Source organism: Alosa sapidissima, chromosome 1 (assembly GCF_018492685.1).
Source record: "Alosa sapidissima isolate fAloSap1 chromosome 1, fAloSap1.pri, whole genome shotgun sequence".
Lineage (NCBI taxonomy): Eukaryota > Metazoa > Chordata > Actinopteri > Clupeiformes > Clupeidae > Alosa > Alosa sapidissima.
The window spans coordinates 3,293,224-3,310,291 of NC_055957.1; the positions used below are offsets into that span (position 1 = coordinate 3,293,224).

General features: G+C 43.3%; 2 protein-coding genes across 2 annotated transcripts in view; one reads left to right on the top strand and one right to left on the bottom strand.

Moving 5' to 3' along the window:
* The window catches only part of nid2a (nidogen 2a (osteonidogen)), a 110,322-nt gene that overhangs the window by 58,609 nt on the left and 34,645 nt on the right, over positions 1 to 17,068 (bottom strand). The window lies entirely within an intron of this gene.
* Positions 1,732 to 15,030, top strand: ptger2a (prostaglandin E receptor 2a (subtype EP2)). The gene is made up of 2 exons (XM_042087259.1): positions 1,732 to 3,028; positions 11,911 to 15,030. The coding sequence occupies exons 1-2, from the start codon at positions 2,204 to 2,206 to the stop codon at positions 12,226 to 12,228; spliced, it is 1,143 nt and encodes a 380-aa protein (XP_041943193.1). The 5' UTR covers positions 1,732 to 2,203; the 3' UTR covers positions 12,229 to 15,030.

Sequence of the window (17,068 nt, forward strand, 5' to 3'; positions counted from 1 at the left end):
AAGAGGTTTGGTATTGATGGTGCTGTATGCATGTGACAGAAAATAATTCTGGCCCCCCTGATAATATATAGTGTGTGTGTGTGGGGGGGGGGCTGTCATTGCTGTGCCCTTTCTGATATTACAGTAATACATACTGACTGCTCATCTGATTACGTACATCACAAACTGGATATTTCTGCTGTGATTCTGGAATGGAGGGGGCACATAAAACCACAGACTGAGTAATGACTGGGATGAGATGCTGCTATAGATACAAAATGATGTAAACAGGGAAACCCCCCAAAACCAAGACGTGTATTAAATCATGTTCTATCCGGCAAGTATTTCTATAATTAATTATTTGATTTCACATTGGCCCCTCCTGGTCTAACAGCAGTCATATCTCTGCTGCAATCTTTGCAAGACCACAGTAGGGAGGTCTCTGAACGGAGAGCCCTCTACCCCCACAACCCCCTGGGTAACACTGGGAGCTTCTTTTCCCAGAACGAATTGAAGGAGAGCATAGTGTACTATTAGGATAAACAATCGTGACAGTGACACCAGTGCATCTCTGCCCATCTGCCCAGGGTAAGACCTGATGTCATTTGTGTGCGCGCGGGCATGCGCGCGGGCATGCGCGCGGGCATGCGCGCGTGCGTGTGTGTGTGTGTGTGTGCATACATTCGTGCATTTGTGTTTGTGTACATGTGTGTGTGTGTGTGTGTGTGTGTGTGTGCATGTGTGTGTGTGTGTGCATGTGTGTGTGTGTGGACACGCCTCTAGTTCTTGCAGTCAGAAGTACAGCACCACAAGCAGCTTTCTTCTGTTACCTCTGTTCTATTACACTAATGCAATAGTAGGCTACAGTATGTGAACATTCAGAGTAATATAAAACACTTTGCCCTAACTACACACGTTTACAAGAAATAAAGAGGGCAATTTAAAATTCATGAGGGGAAAATTATTTGGAGGATCCATTTTCTTCCATTTAAACCACAGGCTGTCTAAACTAGTCACAGCTACTTAAGGGTTCCATAAACATATCTTAGCTCTTAATGCACCTTTAAGACCTTACAAAGCATTTGGGGTTTCTGGTGGGGTCGAAGAAGAAACCAATGGAATATTCGTTGCCAGTCACCCCAGAGGAATTCCAAGACATGAATTAGAGTGGGTTGAAAACCTCTCTCATTCAAGCAGACATGTAGCTACACGTAATCTCTGTCGCGATCACACACTCAGCACGCCGAATTACCTGAGGATGAAGACCCATTATCGACTCCCATAAAGAAAGCAAAGACGGCGTGTGAGAGGCTGTGGAAAGTAATGCCGAACTTACTGACAGATTTACTTTTAAAGATTAGTTACAAGGCATGAGGGGTCTGTGTGTGTGAGGTGGTGGTGGTGGTGGTGGGGGGGGTGGACACGAGTGAGACAAGACAAGATGGGGGTCGCTCACTTGCAAAACTTGTATAACAAATATACAGTATTTCTGTGAGCTGAAACACTGTTAACCGTTTGTTTAAGTTTCTGAAAGTCTGCAAATCTGCTTAGAATAACTGCATTAATGTGTGGACCCATATACAAATTCAAAGGTGGAAAACTTTTAGAACAGTTTGTTCTAAACATTTTGATTTAATTTATTATGATTCAATTTTGAGTATACATCTGTGGTCTTCAATTGTTGAGGCTTCAAAGTTTATGAAACAATTATTAAAACAAACAAGAAACAATTATGTTTCTACTGTTTCTTTACTTCTCATGTTGAGGTTTATGAGAGGGTGTGCCGACCTGTCGATGACGTTGCTTCATCACTTCTGTTCATCCTCGAACAACTAATTCATTGCACGCATGGCTCACGCGCGCTCTCCCACAGTCCGCACTTCCTCCAGTCGAGAGAGCGAGAGGAGTCCACATGCGCACCACTTAATCCAGGAGGGGGGCTGGATATTTCATAGACAGATCCTAGCATCGTTGAGTGCTAGAACAGAGAACAGACGCCGCGCGCATTTGTAGACTATGCCACGAAGTCGGACGTTGTTTTGAAGTGGAGTCTGATCTGGCAGCCTGAATGCGCTAATCACCAAGAGATATCCGGCGTTAAGAAGCACTGAAAAGAGATCATCTGAGTCATCTCCTCACACTAGAGGGTTTGAAATGACCGGGGCGCGGTAAATTCGCCTCAGAAGAAAAGGTGAAAGTTTTCCGGAGAAACAAAAGTGTTCATATGGACACGGAGAATGACACCTGTCACCATAGACACTCGGTGGAGACGGGCAGTCCCCTCATCAGCGCGATCATGTTCTCCGCCGGAGTCATCGGCAACGTTCTGGCGCTCGTGCTCCTGGAGGTCCGACGCAAGAAAGATCAGAGCAGACAGCGGCTCTCCCTGTTCCGTCTGCTGGTGACCACGCTGGTCATCACGGATCTCACCGGGACATGCCTCGTCAGTCCTCTTGTGCTGACATCCTACTCGATGAACACGACCATGATCGGGATGACCGGGACGAACGACTCAACTACCGGGATGGCCGTTTGCGAATATTTCGGGTTCACCATGACTTTCTTCAGTTTGGCAACCCTGTCGATACTCTTCGCGATGGCCTTGGAGAGATCCCTCTCCATCGGTTACCCTTACCTATATAAACGGTACATCAGCAAGCGCTGTGGATATTTCACCGTGCCTGTAATATATGTACTGTGCTTTATTTTTTGCCTTATGCCATTTGCGGGCTTTGGAAAATATGTTCAGTACTGCCCCGGGACTTGGTGCTTCATAGATATGAATCCAAAGGGACCGGAGGACAGGGTTTACGCCGAGGTTTACGCAACTGTCATGCTCGTCATAGTCGTGTCTATAGTAGCTTGTAATGGTTTTGTTGTCTATCATCTGGTTCTGATGTACCGGAGGCGTAGCAAAATGAACGGTGGCTCCATAACCACGCGGAGCAGGAAGGACCGCAGGTACTTCTCCATGGCTGAGGAGTTCGAACACCTCATTCTGCTCGTGTTCATGACGGTGATATTCGTAATTTGCTCACTTCCGTTAATGGTAAGTTTGCTTTCTATTAATTGTATATCATGAAATTCATTTGAAACAGAATCATGCCTGGCTTGGCTTGTGTGTGTTAGTAGACTGTAGGGAGTGGGTGGACACTGGCTTTACCCACATTGCCAAATGCCCCCAGGTATTAGCCTATCACCAGACAAATAGACAAATAAATACAGGCTACTTGAAAATATAAACTGTGAACCAAGCTAGCTGATCAAATGCTACTGTGTTCTCATGCCTTTGTACAGATGGCATTTTCTGCTAGGTTTTACGATGTTCCTGCTTTTTAATGTTCCTGTATATTCTATGCATTTGTTACAGCTGTTCCATGCATTTGTTAATATATTTGGGCCGGTTTAAACAAACGCCCTAAAAGGTATGAGAAGGGAAAACCATGCTTAAAATTTACAGGAATATCATGGAACTCTGCACGTATGTCATTCAGTCAAGAGTAAACAATGTCTTGCTGCTTTTGTTTTCTCACGAAAAATTACTCATTGCATCAAAAAGAGAAGTCTTATTTCTACATGACACAGGAAATTTCCAACCTTGCCTCTTAATATAACTGCCGTAGCCTATACACAGCTGTTGCCCATAAAAGCTTGATTTTTACTCTCTTCGTTAACATTCTAAGGACATAATTTACATTCTGCAAGGATTAGAGTGAAGCAGCATTATCACTTACAGGGATCTGAGAAGAACATAGTAATCTGTGTCATTACACTTAATATAGGCCTACTATTACAGAATAAATACTGCATTCTGCATGCAAATGACGCATGTAATCATCATTGAACTTAATTAGTTGTAGCAACAAAACTCATTAAATATGGGGAAAAAGACAGAGTACAAAATTGTTTAATTAATTAGATTTCTTTATCTCAGAGTACCAAAGAAAATAATGCCAAGGAGAGCTGCACAGGTCAGCCTGCTGCATGTACTCAGCTGCTGAGCGCACACCCATTTGTTTGACATTTAATTGTAATGGAAAACACCTCATACACGTAGCCTAAGACTGACAGAACCAGCCAATTCATGAATCACTTTTAGTTTTCTGTGCTTACTGTTTTAAAAGTTAAATGTCAACTGATTGACATCTGACTTTAAAGCTTCCTAACCAGTGTTTCCCCTAGAATTTTTTCCAGCAGCGTGCTGTTGATCGTAGGAAGCCCCCCCAAAAAAAAAAATGAAAAAATGACTCCTTAAATGGTGACTTCTGGTGGATTTTGTCGAAAGGAAATTGACAGATTGAGTTACAAATTATGACATAACCATCAACACAAGCATTTACAAAGCATGATTATTGCAGTACTTGAACAGGATTATTCATGTTTTTCTTTCACCTTTTTCATTTACATTATTAGTAATTATTACTAACATTATTATTAGAAATAGAAATAAAACAAAAATGAAATGGCACAACACACACACAACAGAAAATTATTATTTACAATTAATTACAAAAAATAAAGCTTAATCACAGGCCACTGTACAAACTATTACTATTTAGAATGTACAGTGCTGTGCATAAGTTAAGACATTTATTTATATAATAACATTTATTTATTTACCATTAATGATACATTCAAAAATAATTGATGTCCTTAAAGGTTTGATTTTTGCTCTTTTTTTTTATTAAGGCATTAAGATCAATTTCTAAAAGATAAGATTTTTATTCCTCCTTTTAGTCAATTTCAGCATGGGTGTCTTAACTTTTGCACAGCACTGTATAAACTATAGACTTCTCTTTCATGTCATTACACTGTATTAGTGCTGTGCAGGTCAAATTGAGTGCCTGTCACTTTAAGGCTTGCTTGATTCTCACGGTTTTAAGCTAACTTAGTAGTAGCATTGTTGTGCATCTGTGCATAAGTATATGTGGATGAAATTGAATTATGTTTTCCATGTCATTTGGTAAAATAAATTCTCAAAAGCCTAACGACTCGAAGAAAATCTATCTTGGATTATAGGAGATAAGTGTCTTGTATCATTTCTATGATTTTGGTGAGCTCTACAGGAATTACAAACTATCTCCAGATGTAAATGGTTGCGTATCCTATTACTCAAATTCAATTAAACCCACCAATAGGCTAGCTAGACCTTAGTGTCACAGCCTAGGTATGTTAGCAACACAGGGCTTGAAAGCATTGCCTGTATCACAAACAAAACGAAACAATGCGTGGAATTTATCTGGGAATAGGCTACTGAAGGTAGGGGCGAGCTATCTCGCTGGCGTGTTTAATTTGGTTCCTTGGTTAACATAATGTAGACAAAATCGTTAATGGTTAACGTAATGTACACAAAATTGCATCTGCTAATAAACTTAAACATAAACACAAACAACGTGATCTCCTGTGGAATCCCTGACTGCGCCTTCAACGTTAGCCTACTAATATTTGTTGACATCAAACCTGAACAAACGGCAGCTGTTCCTTAAGTTCACTTGCGTTTTTTTTTTTTCAATTAGGCAACTTTTTTGCAGTGGCGCTTGAATTCCAGGAGCGGCGCTGCGCTGCTGATGAACACATTGCAGGGGAAACACTGCTCACATTGTATGGTAGTCTTGACGGCAGTAGATGCCGGTAGATGACCCCACTGACTTCAGCTAACCCTTACTCGAGAGGTGATGTAATGCAGCTTTGTTTGCCTCAGTCCTGTAGATAAAAGTGCGTTCTCGAAGAGAGAGCGCCACATGTACACACAGAGGGAAGGAAACGAGACAATGAGGAGAGGAGAGAGCGGTGGACTCGCCGCAGGGCCCCCATCTTTACTGTCAACCAGCGAAAACAAGCACGGGCACGGGTGTTCAAACACAATCAGAGAAAATCCCTGCAAACAGAAGTGAAAAAAACCCAAGAAGGAAGGAAGAGGGACCGCATGTGTCGCCACATGATGGTGTCTCTAAGAGTCAGGAATGTGTTTATGCTTCGCTGGAGTCAAGCCGTCATTAGCCTCAGGGCTGCATGGAGACTGAAGCGGGACAGAGGCAGGCCAGATCAGGGCCAATGCTGGGCCAAATGATGGCTAAATCAGGCTTACATCAGAGAGAGAGACTGAAGCGGGACAGAGGCAGGCCAGATCAGGGCCAATGCTGGGCCAATGCTGGGCCAAATGATGGCTAAATCAGGCTTACATCAGAGAGAGAGTCATTCCAAGTGTTTGTCATGAGCTCTGTTATGTGCAGGGTCATCTGCCTAGCGTAGCAGTGCATTCTTGGAAAAGCTGTACGCAAGCAACAGCCTTGGGAGTTGTTTTTGTAATTTTGTTGTGATTAATGCATACAAGCAGGTCCAGCCGTTGGGTGAGAATCACATGCTACACTGAAAGGGATAGCTGTGGACTATTACACACACACACACACACACACACATGGTCTGGTGGTTTTTGTCACGGTACCGAGCGGAGTTACCTTCAATCAAAGTGGGTATGGCCAAGGACGCAGAGGCAGTGATTGAGAATGGACCAAAAATTTAATGACGGGGCTTGCACACAATACAAGCAGAGGGGTCCATAGGACAATTACTGAACTAATAAAGGGAAAAAAACTAACAACAGCTCTTCAAAAATTCCAATAGAGTTTACAGGTGACTATTTTCCAAATACAGGGTCGTAACACTCACGTTGTGCATCACCAACAACATCAAGACTCACATCAAATAAAACAGAGGGGTACATATACCTGGCGACCAGCACCATTCACATAGACAGGGAAACAATAAACAATCAATTACTACAGGAAGACAAGACAGACCCTGAATCACAAGCATATAGATGTGACCTATGCCCTAGCAGTTATATCAAAAGAAATGGCTAAATAGTATATTACCCTATTGCTGGTGTTAAGAATAAAGATAGTGTCGGTTTGATCAGGACCGTCGCGAACGTCCCCCACAGCAATAAACAGAATGGCACGGCTCAATGCCGCCCGGAACCAATAAATCGTCCGTAGTGTCTCGTCGGCCCCCTTTGCCACCGGACATTTAGAGCCAGAATGAGACAACACAACAGTCGGTCACTTTTATGTCTGCATAGCACCCATGCTCCACTCAAGCCTACGCGTCCAACTTAAGTCAACAATAAATGTGCAAACATAGCAGATAGTTGTCCTGTGTCACGCACCACATGATGGGTATGGACTAGATCATGGGATATAGTGTTGGGTGAGTGCCAACGTCCAAAGTGTCAGCCACGCAGCCATGGCCCGAAGCTGTACTCCTGCGCAACAGCACGTCGCCGTCGCCACACCGACGCAGCCAACCCCGTCCATAGATCGGCACAAAGCTATGCCCTGCCAACGCTGCCATCCACAAGGCAACAGTCCATAATGTGATGTAAAAGTCATTTAGTGAATGTTAATGTTGTGCATGCATGTGTGGGTACATAACCACTGATATGGAGGGAAGATGAGTGCCGTCAGGGCACAAGTCCTGTGCGGTCATGTCTTGACCGTCACAGTTTTGCCTCATGCAAAGATCAGAATTGAAGATATGTCTTTTAATTTCTTGATTTGTTGCTGATTGTATCTATGGCTGTAAAAGTCATCACATGAAAGGAAGCCCAAAGCAGCTTTTGTAGTGCAGCAGAATTCATTAGTTTTCATATTGCATATCTGCATATCCCCCAAGACCTGCTGAAGTTATTCTCACACACACAGAGACAGTAATGTATCCGCACAGACATACACACATACAGTACATTCTATTTATACATTGGCAGGAAGTATCATAGTTACAGTTTTTCTCGATCGTTTTGATGCTTGTGTCAACTTGTGTGTCATCACGTTCTCAAAACAGTCAACACCCGTGTCTGAACAGAAGCACTCAAAACGACACATTTTGCTTGCAAAAGGCTGTTACTCTCTCAAAACACTTAAACATGCAGCAAAAGCCAATCTTGCCTTCAAACAAGACATCCTGACATCAAATCACTTGTGTGATTTCAATCAATCATTACACACTGGACAACAAAATGCAAAATATAGTTCTCAAAATTAGCATTGTTGCTATGTCTGTTCCATTTCTTTCTCATTTTTCTGGTATCAGAAAAAAAACTGTGAAAAGACCAAATGTACTGAATAAAAAATAATGTATTCATTCCTCCCAAGATGTAACTGTCATTGACATGTAAAACTTACAGTAAACACCTAGACAAGACACATTTCATTGAACTTGTTATTCTTCATCGAAATAGACCTACAGTAAACACCTTTTGTACTGTTTTCTTCACCAAATAGGCAATATAGTACTTTGTCCAAATCTGCATTAGATCCATACTTGAAAATAGCAACACAGAACAGACATGGCATCTCTTATGGATAATGAATGATTGCTGATTGAAGAATTGTGCAAAGGAGTTTCACACAGGTGCATCAGAGATTCAGAAACATTGTTTTCCTTCTGTTTAGCACAGGAAAACCAATAGAGTTTGGGGTTTTTGAATGACATCTGTGGTAACTGTTTTGCAAAAGGGTGTGAGAAATGTGTGAACCCAATAAAAATGTGTGAACACATTCGTGAGAGATGACTTCTGCTGTGCAAAGAAAGGGTTTAAGAAGACCAAGTGGATCTCAGTTTCCTTAAGCAGGTCAAAGCAATCGAGAAAAACTGTATTTTAAATGAGATTCCTAGATAGATAGATAGATAGAATGATATATACTTTATTGATCCCCAAGGGGAAATTCAAGAAAGGGTCTTGCAACCGTTGGGGCTGTAGTATTTATATTTATTTATTTTACACACTACTTGGGCCAAATCCCTGTTTCCCTTCCCATCTCACGCTTAACCACCAAGTTATGGAGCTTTATATATATATATATATATATATATATTTTTTTTTTTTTTTTTTTTTTTTTTTTTTTTTTTCCAAGTTTAAAGAAGCAAGATCACAAGGCTTAGGGCAAACATTTGGATTTGTGATCATAGTTAGAATGAATACAGGGCAGGTTATCATGATTCATCCATTACTATTCATCATTCTAAGCTATATACCAAAGCACACTGTCATGCTGTCTGCTGGTTAATTAGATGCCAGGCTGCCTCTCAGTGAGCCTTTGTTGAAAGAGTTTGAGTTGAATTGTGGTTCACAATGACAGCGCGCATATTCATTTTTTTCCATAGTTGTCCAAGTATCAGTTTTCATACACTATGCAATATCTGCCGACTACTATCTGGCTGAACATTAGGGCTGTAGCTCTTTGGCCACATCTGATCGCATTGCCAAGTGGTTTACTACTATCTGGCTGAACATTAGGGCTGTAGCTCTTTGGCCACATCTGATCGCATTGCCAAGTGGTTTACTAATAAAAGCTTAGTTTTCTCCCTCTTAGTTTTCAGACTTGCCCATTCCTGTGATTTAGATAATGACCAAACGAATGCTGAACACCCTTAACCCAGCCAGTACCACGTCGTCCTCCTATACCACGTATACCACGCCAATATTATACAGCATCACACACTTAAGATCCATTTCAGTTCAACAGGGCCATGCCTTACGGAGAAGAAGTGATAGATGAGTATGTCCTTGCCCTTTAGGACACCAATATGCCACAGCATCCATCCTCTCCTCATCCATAATGGGCCAAAGAGTCCACAAACCAGAGAGAGAGAGGGGGGAGAGAGAGAGAGAGAAAGAGGGAGAGAGAGAGAGGGGGAGAGAGAGAGAGAGACAGGGAGAGAGTGAGAGAGAAAGAGGGAGAGAGAGAGAGGGGGAGAGAGTGAGAGAGAGACAGAGAGAGTGAGAGAGGAGCCTTTCTCCTGGACTTTGGCTTTTAGCGTGTGAACACACTGGCAGTAGCATTTTGGCTTTTAGCGCGTGAACACACTGGCAGTAGCATAAATAATTAAACACGCTCACCCAGTGGTTTAGTTACAGCAGGAGAAGATAGGCCAGAGTGGTGCTTTGGGTTTCAGGGCAGTCTGTAGTGTGTGTCTGTGTCTGTGTGATGCTTTGGGTTTCAGTGCAGTCTGTAGTGTGTGTCTGTGTCTGTGTGATGCTTTGGGTTTCAGTGCAGTCTGTAGTGTGTGTCTGTGTGTATGGTTCCCAGTTGGATATGAGTGTGTTTGTGTGTGGCGTCTATTGTTTGTGCTTGTGTCTGTGTGCTTGTGTCTGTGTGCATGTGTGTGTGTGTGTGTGTGTGCATGTGTGTGTGTGTGCATGTGTGTGTATGCTGCTCATTTATATTCTGGGGGTCACAGGGCTGTGTGATCGACTCGCTGTCTAAGCCCAGCCCTTGTGTGTGTGTGTGTGTGTGTGTATTCCCACAGGAAAGGGAGATGCTTGGATCTCTCCTCAGGATCCTCTTGCGCAAACTGCCAGAGAGGTTGTGCAGTTAACAATTAAGCCTTGTTTGTCATAAGATGTTGTATGTGGACACTGGGATGATCAGTCTTGTGAAAGAGGACGGTTTCTTCTTGTAGTCATCATCAACTATGTAGTCATCATCAACTAACTGAGACCTTGAATTTCCCCTGGGGATCAATAAAGTATCTATCTATCTATCTATCTATGTCTATCTATCAACATTTAGTTTTTTTTGTTTTGTAGTCATCCTCAACAACATGTTGGTTTTGTTGTCGTTCAATGGAAGTGGGTACCTCGAGTAACAAGAAATGTGTGGAAAACAGTGTGAGAGAAAATGAGTTAGCGAAAGAAAAAGAGGAAAACCCCAGAAAACACACATACACACACACGCTGACCACATATAACGAGCTCTTCCCCTCTGTGGCGTGCTCTGCAGTGAGCGTGTGTGTGAGTCAGGTTTACTTTCTCTTGAGACACACAGCCTTACTCAGAGTGAGAAGCCCAGCTGTGGAGCCCGGCTGCACAGCTCTCTGCTGCAGTGAGCTGAGGTGAGGTGTGTGGGAGAGCTCCAGGAGTGAGTGTGTCATTGAGACTGTGAACAGAGCGAGCAAAGCATCACCAAACATCCGAGAGAGAGAGAGAGAGAGAGAGAGAGAGAGAGAGAGAGAGAGGGAACCTCCCATTTCCACTGTCATACCACAAGGGTGACGCAGGGTATGTGTGTGTGTGTGTGTGTGACGTGTGTGTTGGTTTGAAGAGATGTAAAACGAGAGAGAAGAGATTTAGATGATAAATAAATTAGAATGATAGATGCTGCTGCCAATACACAGTTAGAAAGTAACTACTGGTGCGCTGTAACACAGAGTTACCCACTAACTAGCAGCATTCTCTACTTACATAATCCTAATCCACATGTGTGAATGATGCAATGTATTTGTTTCCTAATAACTTACAATAGTTTGCTTAATACTTAGAGTATTACTTAAGTGAATCATTGCTGTATCAGAAAGAATTTTATTTTAAATAAGTTAGTTGGTTTATTGATTTTTTTTTTTTTTGTACTTTTTGGTAGCACACATTTGAGAAACTGTACAATTCCTTGTTTAAGTTTCAGAAATTTGCGCAAAGACGTAAAAGCAAAAACGTAAAAGCCTCATCACGCAGTGTAAAGGGACTCGATTCTCATCAGGTGTGGTCATTGATTATATAAATTTGCGATGACTCAGAGTATCTGTGGTCAAATTGATGGCCAGACTGAGTGAAGAAAGATGAACACCTAAGAAGTGTCCAGTACAGATTCTCACTGCTGGAGGCAAATGGCTTTGCAGCACTTCCCGGTGTCCAGTGTCCAGCTGTGGCTAGGTGCTTCATCTGTTTCTATTCTATATGTGCACCTAGAGGTATCTTGATGTGAACTCTAACCGCACCTGGGAAAAGGCCAGGCTCATATCTCATATTTACTTTACTACCTGTTTGAGTATTCAGAGCTGTTTCAGTTTAAGTGCTTCTGAGAAACACACACACCTGATTCTTCCCCAGCCATCTTGCTCATTCTTCTCCTCTCCCTTCCTCTCCCACCCCAGATCCGTGTGTACATCAACTCCATCGGTCAGCGCGTGGAGAGTCACAAGACAGACCTGGTAGCCTTGCGTTTTCTGTCCATCAACTCCATCATCGACCCCTGGGTGTTCATCATCCTCAGCCCCTCCGTCATGCGCTTCCTCTGGGGAGCCATGTGCAAGAGCTCCCTCATGCGCTCCAGGGACTCTCTCTACCGGAGCTCGCTGGCCAGAAACTCGCTGGGCTCCAAAGACCCCCAGGCCCAGCTGGAGCTGTGTCAGGCCTCAAGCATCACAGAGATCACACACACACACCTGCACAAGTCTGCTCAGATGGTGTGACCACAAGGACACGGGTGGAACGGGTGGCGTGATTTGGGCAAAGTCATGTGTGGAGTCTGTAACTACTCCCGATGCGTAGCTTAGAGGATCGTGAGTGATTCTCAAAAGAGAGTTGAAAAGGGGAAAAGCTGAGAAGAGATGTTTGTAAATAAGCTGCAAATGAGACTTAAATGACTTTCAGGGAAGTGAGGCAAAGCAGCCGCTTTTTCTGCCCTGGCATAAGGGACCAATCAGAAGCCTCTGTGGGACTCTTTTCAACGTCTGAGCCACGCCCCTTCCTCCTCTCACATTGACCACAGAATGCTGCTTTTTTGGAGGAGGGGGTGGAGGAAGCTGGCTTGTTTATTTGTCTGTGTTCTAAGACGGGCTTGAGACTCTTGAGATTTACCAGTGGAGTCCTCTGCTGGCCTGTGCTGATGTTTTAACTCAGGGTGACCAAGGCCAGGGAGCAGGCACACACGGCAGAGCTGCTGCTGGACACACACACACACACACACACACATGCAATAACACACGCACATACAAACATATAATAGCACACACACACACACACACACACACACACACACACACACACAAGATCACACTCATACAATAACACACGCACATACAAACATATAATAGCACACACACACACGCATGTGATAACACGATCATTCAAACATATAATAACACACACACACACACACACACACACACACACACACACAATACCACACACACACACACACACACAGAGAGAGAGAAAGCACACACAGCACAGCAGTACTGTCGCTGGTTTTAGAGGGTGGTGACTTCCTGGCCCCCTAAAGGGCTTGCAGAGTTCGCAGCAGGACTGGGGGAGTCTTAGGCCACACACACACTCTGGCTACGTCTACACGAAACCAACACACACACTCTGGCTACGTCTACACGAAACCAACACACACACTCTGGCTACGTCTACACGAAACCAACACACACACTCTGGCTACGTCTACACGAAACCAACACACACACTCTGGCTACGTCTACACGAAACCAACGGGTGCTTTTTTCCTACCGCTTTCACACCTTTAACGATAGTGGTAAAGAAAAGACTTGCGTGCACAAAAGGTAAAGACTTGCGTGCACAAAAGGTAAAGACTTGCGTGCACAAAAGGTAAAGACTTGCGTGCACAAAAGGTTAAGACTTGCGTGCACAAAAGGTAAAGACTTGCGTGCACAAAAGGTAAAGACTTGCGTGCACAAAAGGTAAAGACTTGCGTGCACAAAAGGTAAAGACTTGCGTGCACAAAAGGTAAAGACTTGCGTGCACAAAAGGTTAAGACTTGCGTGCACAAAAGGTAAAGACTTGCGTGCACAAAAGGTAAAAGTGGCTAAGTGTGTTGTAGTGCATAAGCAGGTGTAGAAGACAAAACATTGTTTTTGTTAAAGCATTAGTCATAGGTTGTAGTAAGCTAATGTTTAACTAAGTTAAGCTAACAGTGTGCTTCTAACTTTGCCACAAAAGGCTGATATCTTGTGCACATAAATTATGACAGGGAAAAGAAAAAACATTTGAATATGTTTTTAATGGTTCGGTTTGTTCTGACAAGCAGCATGTGAAGTCGAGTGCGGTGGCTGAGTTGAGGGGTGGGGCTATGTCGTCATAAAATTGCCAGCTTTGCTGTCTACACGGCAAAAGTTATCCGGCGGTTTAAAAAAAAATCCCACTTCGGAACCCAGTTTCAAAAAATATCGGTTACAGCCTCCTAAAATGCCGGGGTCGTGTAGACGCAAGGCCTAACCGATCAAATAAATTCAACACTTTCAAAAAACAGCGTCGTGTAGATGGGCCCTTAAAAATGCCCCCCCCCCCCTCCCCCCAGTGGAATGATTGATGTCATCGGACGTTGGTGCATGTGTGCTGTGCTGTGCTGTGCTGTGTGAGCGGAAAGTCCCATGTAGGTTTAGAGTTGTTTGGAGAATTGAGAGAAGTTTGTTCATCCCTATTCAGTGACCTCTAGGGGCAGCCGATAAAAAAGAACGCAGCTGTGACATCAAACAGTGTTCTTGCACAGGCACAACGTCTGGAGATCAGACAGACCTGACCAAATGTTTCCCCACCAAAAAAGCCTTTCACCCTCATAGCCTGAGTCTTAACGTAAACAGGTCGAAGGGTCAACACACTGGCTCTCCGCAGTTGAGTTTTGACTTTAGTTACTTTACTTGAGGAGGTGCGTTGCGCAATGTCTATTATTTTCACTAGGGGCAGACCCAAAATTCCACTCGGCCAGAGAGAAGGGGGTCTGACAAGACACTTTTTAGTATTACCAGTTTTATGGATGTAGCTTACGTAAGTGTCATTCAAAGTGTGTGTGTTTGACTTCGCTAAATGGGGTCAAAGAGAAAGCTCTGACTTATTTAAAGTGCTCATTTCACTGCATTGGTGGTTTAAATGAATGTATGTGTGTATATGTGTTCATGTGTGTGTTTGAGAAAGAGAGAATATATGTGTATGTGAGAGAGAGAAGAGAGAGAGAGAGGATTAATAATGTGTCTATAAGTGTTTTAGTAACCATAATTCAGTAAGGCAAAGTTTGTTATGGTTGTTATTGATGGTAAATGAGTTATTCCCTCTTGTCGGGAGACGTTAAGTGCACTGGGCTCTGTCAAGTTTGTCAATGCTATGGTATATCTGTGTGCCATGTAAGAGGACATTGTTTGTGAATCCCTGTAAATTTCTGTTTTATTCAATAGTGTTTGTTGTTTAAAACCTTGGGTCTGATCTGCATGTGAAAGTAATTTCCCTCTGTAATTAAAAACAACATGTTAAACCTCTCTGAGCTCTCATCAGTTAATAAACTGCATGACTAACACACCTACATCACCCACACACTCACAGCAGTGTTCCCATAAAGCATATCTGCACTAAAAAACTCCATATGCATATAACCCATCACACACACGGCTGAAATGAGGAACCGTATATAAAATATGTATGGTTCCTCATACTATACATCAGGACCTGTAATTAGGCCCATATGTTGGTGAGAGATTGATGAGTTTCCGTTTACTTCGTCAAACTCTAATAAAGCTGGCACTGGGAACCGCGGGTCCTGTAAAGTGTCCCAGCCGTAGTGTGTTGTGATACGACCCCCACATTTGTGTCCCAGCCGTAGTGTGTTGTGATACGACCCCCACGTTTGTGTCCCAGCTGTAGTGTGTTGTGATAAGACCGCCACGTTTGTACGGGGGAGGAGAGGAGGGTTCCACATAACTGGGCCTCAGCAGGGAGGATGAGGCCGAGTCAGCCTGGCGTGGCATGGCGTAGCCTCCCGCCCCCCCTCCTCCTCGTCCCGGCTCAGTGAGGGGGGAAAACATAAACAAAGACTGGTGCCATGGGCCTCCGCCTCTACCGAAAACAGACGTTGAGAAAACTCCTCTCAGCTCCCACTTTCGTTATTGGAAAACATGACTGCATCCCTCTCACAATCTGTGGAGTTCAAAACTGAAAATGAAAAGCCTCAGCCAAGATGCCACTTTGATCTCCTCACAGCTTACACTACATCCACGTGTGTGTGTGTGTGTGTGTGTGTGTGTGTGTGTGTGTGTGTGCGTATGTGTCTGTGTTTCTTAGATAAGAGTGAATTAGTGACACACCCCACCATGTCATGGGTATCTGTGCAAATGTCAGAGTGGTCATTCTGACAAGTGTTGATATTCAGGGAGGTCTGTCAGTCAACAGCTAGGAGGATCACTAACTGTGATGTTGGAGGTTAATCTATGACATTTATGTGTGTTTCCTGTTTGCTCAATTAGAGAATAAAGAACATCACTCTGTCTGCGTTATCATGCAGACTCCCCTTTAATTTCCGTTGTGCCGCTTGTACAAACACACAAACAGAAATACACTCTCACTTTCAGACTCTCCCTCTCTCTCTCTCTCTCTCTCTCTCTCTCTCTCTCTCTCTCTCTCTCTCTCACGCACACACACAAACACACACACACACACACAAATCCCTCTGTTTTGGAAGCGTCTTGTCTTGCAACAGGCCAGCATCAGCTTACCTAGTGGACATTAATGTCTGGAAATCGGATTTGTTCTGAGTTATTGGCACCGGCGAGAGATTTGAAATGCCACAAGTGCTCCTGACAGCCTTATATCTCCCAGAGAGAGGACAAATCATTGTCAGTCGTAACAACGTTTTAATGGGATTCTCTGCCAAGTGCCTTCAACTCTCCTGATTTAAAGAGGACATTGCAGTTTAGACAGTTGAGATAGATCCTTTGTATTAGCCCTGGCATAAGATTGTGCAAAGCTTATCTACTACGGCATATCCCCACCACTAAATCCAGCCAAGGAATCTAACACCTGACGCAAGCAGAGCCAGATCCGGTTGTTAGTTTATGTAAGCGGTATGCTGCTAGTCTTGTTTTTTGCGGTCGTTAATTTTCATTTATGTCCTTCGCACCACATGTCAGGAGGTGACAGATGTGTAATTAACGTTTTGTTTGTTTCATGCACCACGCTGAACCAAGACAGACGAGTTGTAGTTACAGTTTTTCACGTTAACTGCTAAAACACTAAACTCCATTCTCTGAACCAAATTCTCAGTTGCCTGAACACATTTCTTGAATCGATCACCCTTTTGGCAAAACCATAAACAGTTTTCACATATAAAACACAATTTGCAGATCTCATAGACTCTGAACACATTTGCATGCAATAAAACATATTTTGTATTGTGATGCACTTGTGATGCAGAATGCTGACCACAAGTAGCAAAAGGTAAACACAAAGAAAGCACAGATGCCATACATTAGACACAAGGACTCATAATTGATTGAAATTGTTTCAAATGATGTGAAACACCCA

Coding starts and splice junctions, on each gene's coding strand:
- ptger2a (XM_042087259.1), top strand. CDS start 2,204: ATGGACACGGAGAATGACACCTGTCACCATAGACACTCGGTGGAGACG. Junction 3,029..11,910: donor TTTGCTCACTTCCGTTAATG/GTAAGTTTGCTT, acceptor CTCCCACCCCAG/ATCCGTGTGTACATCAACTC.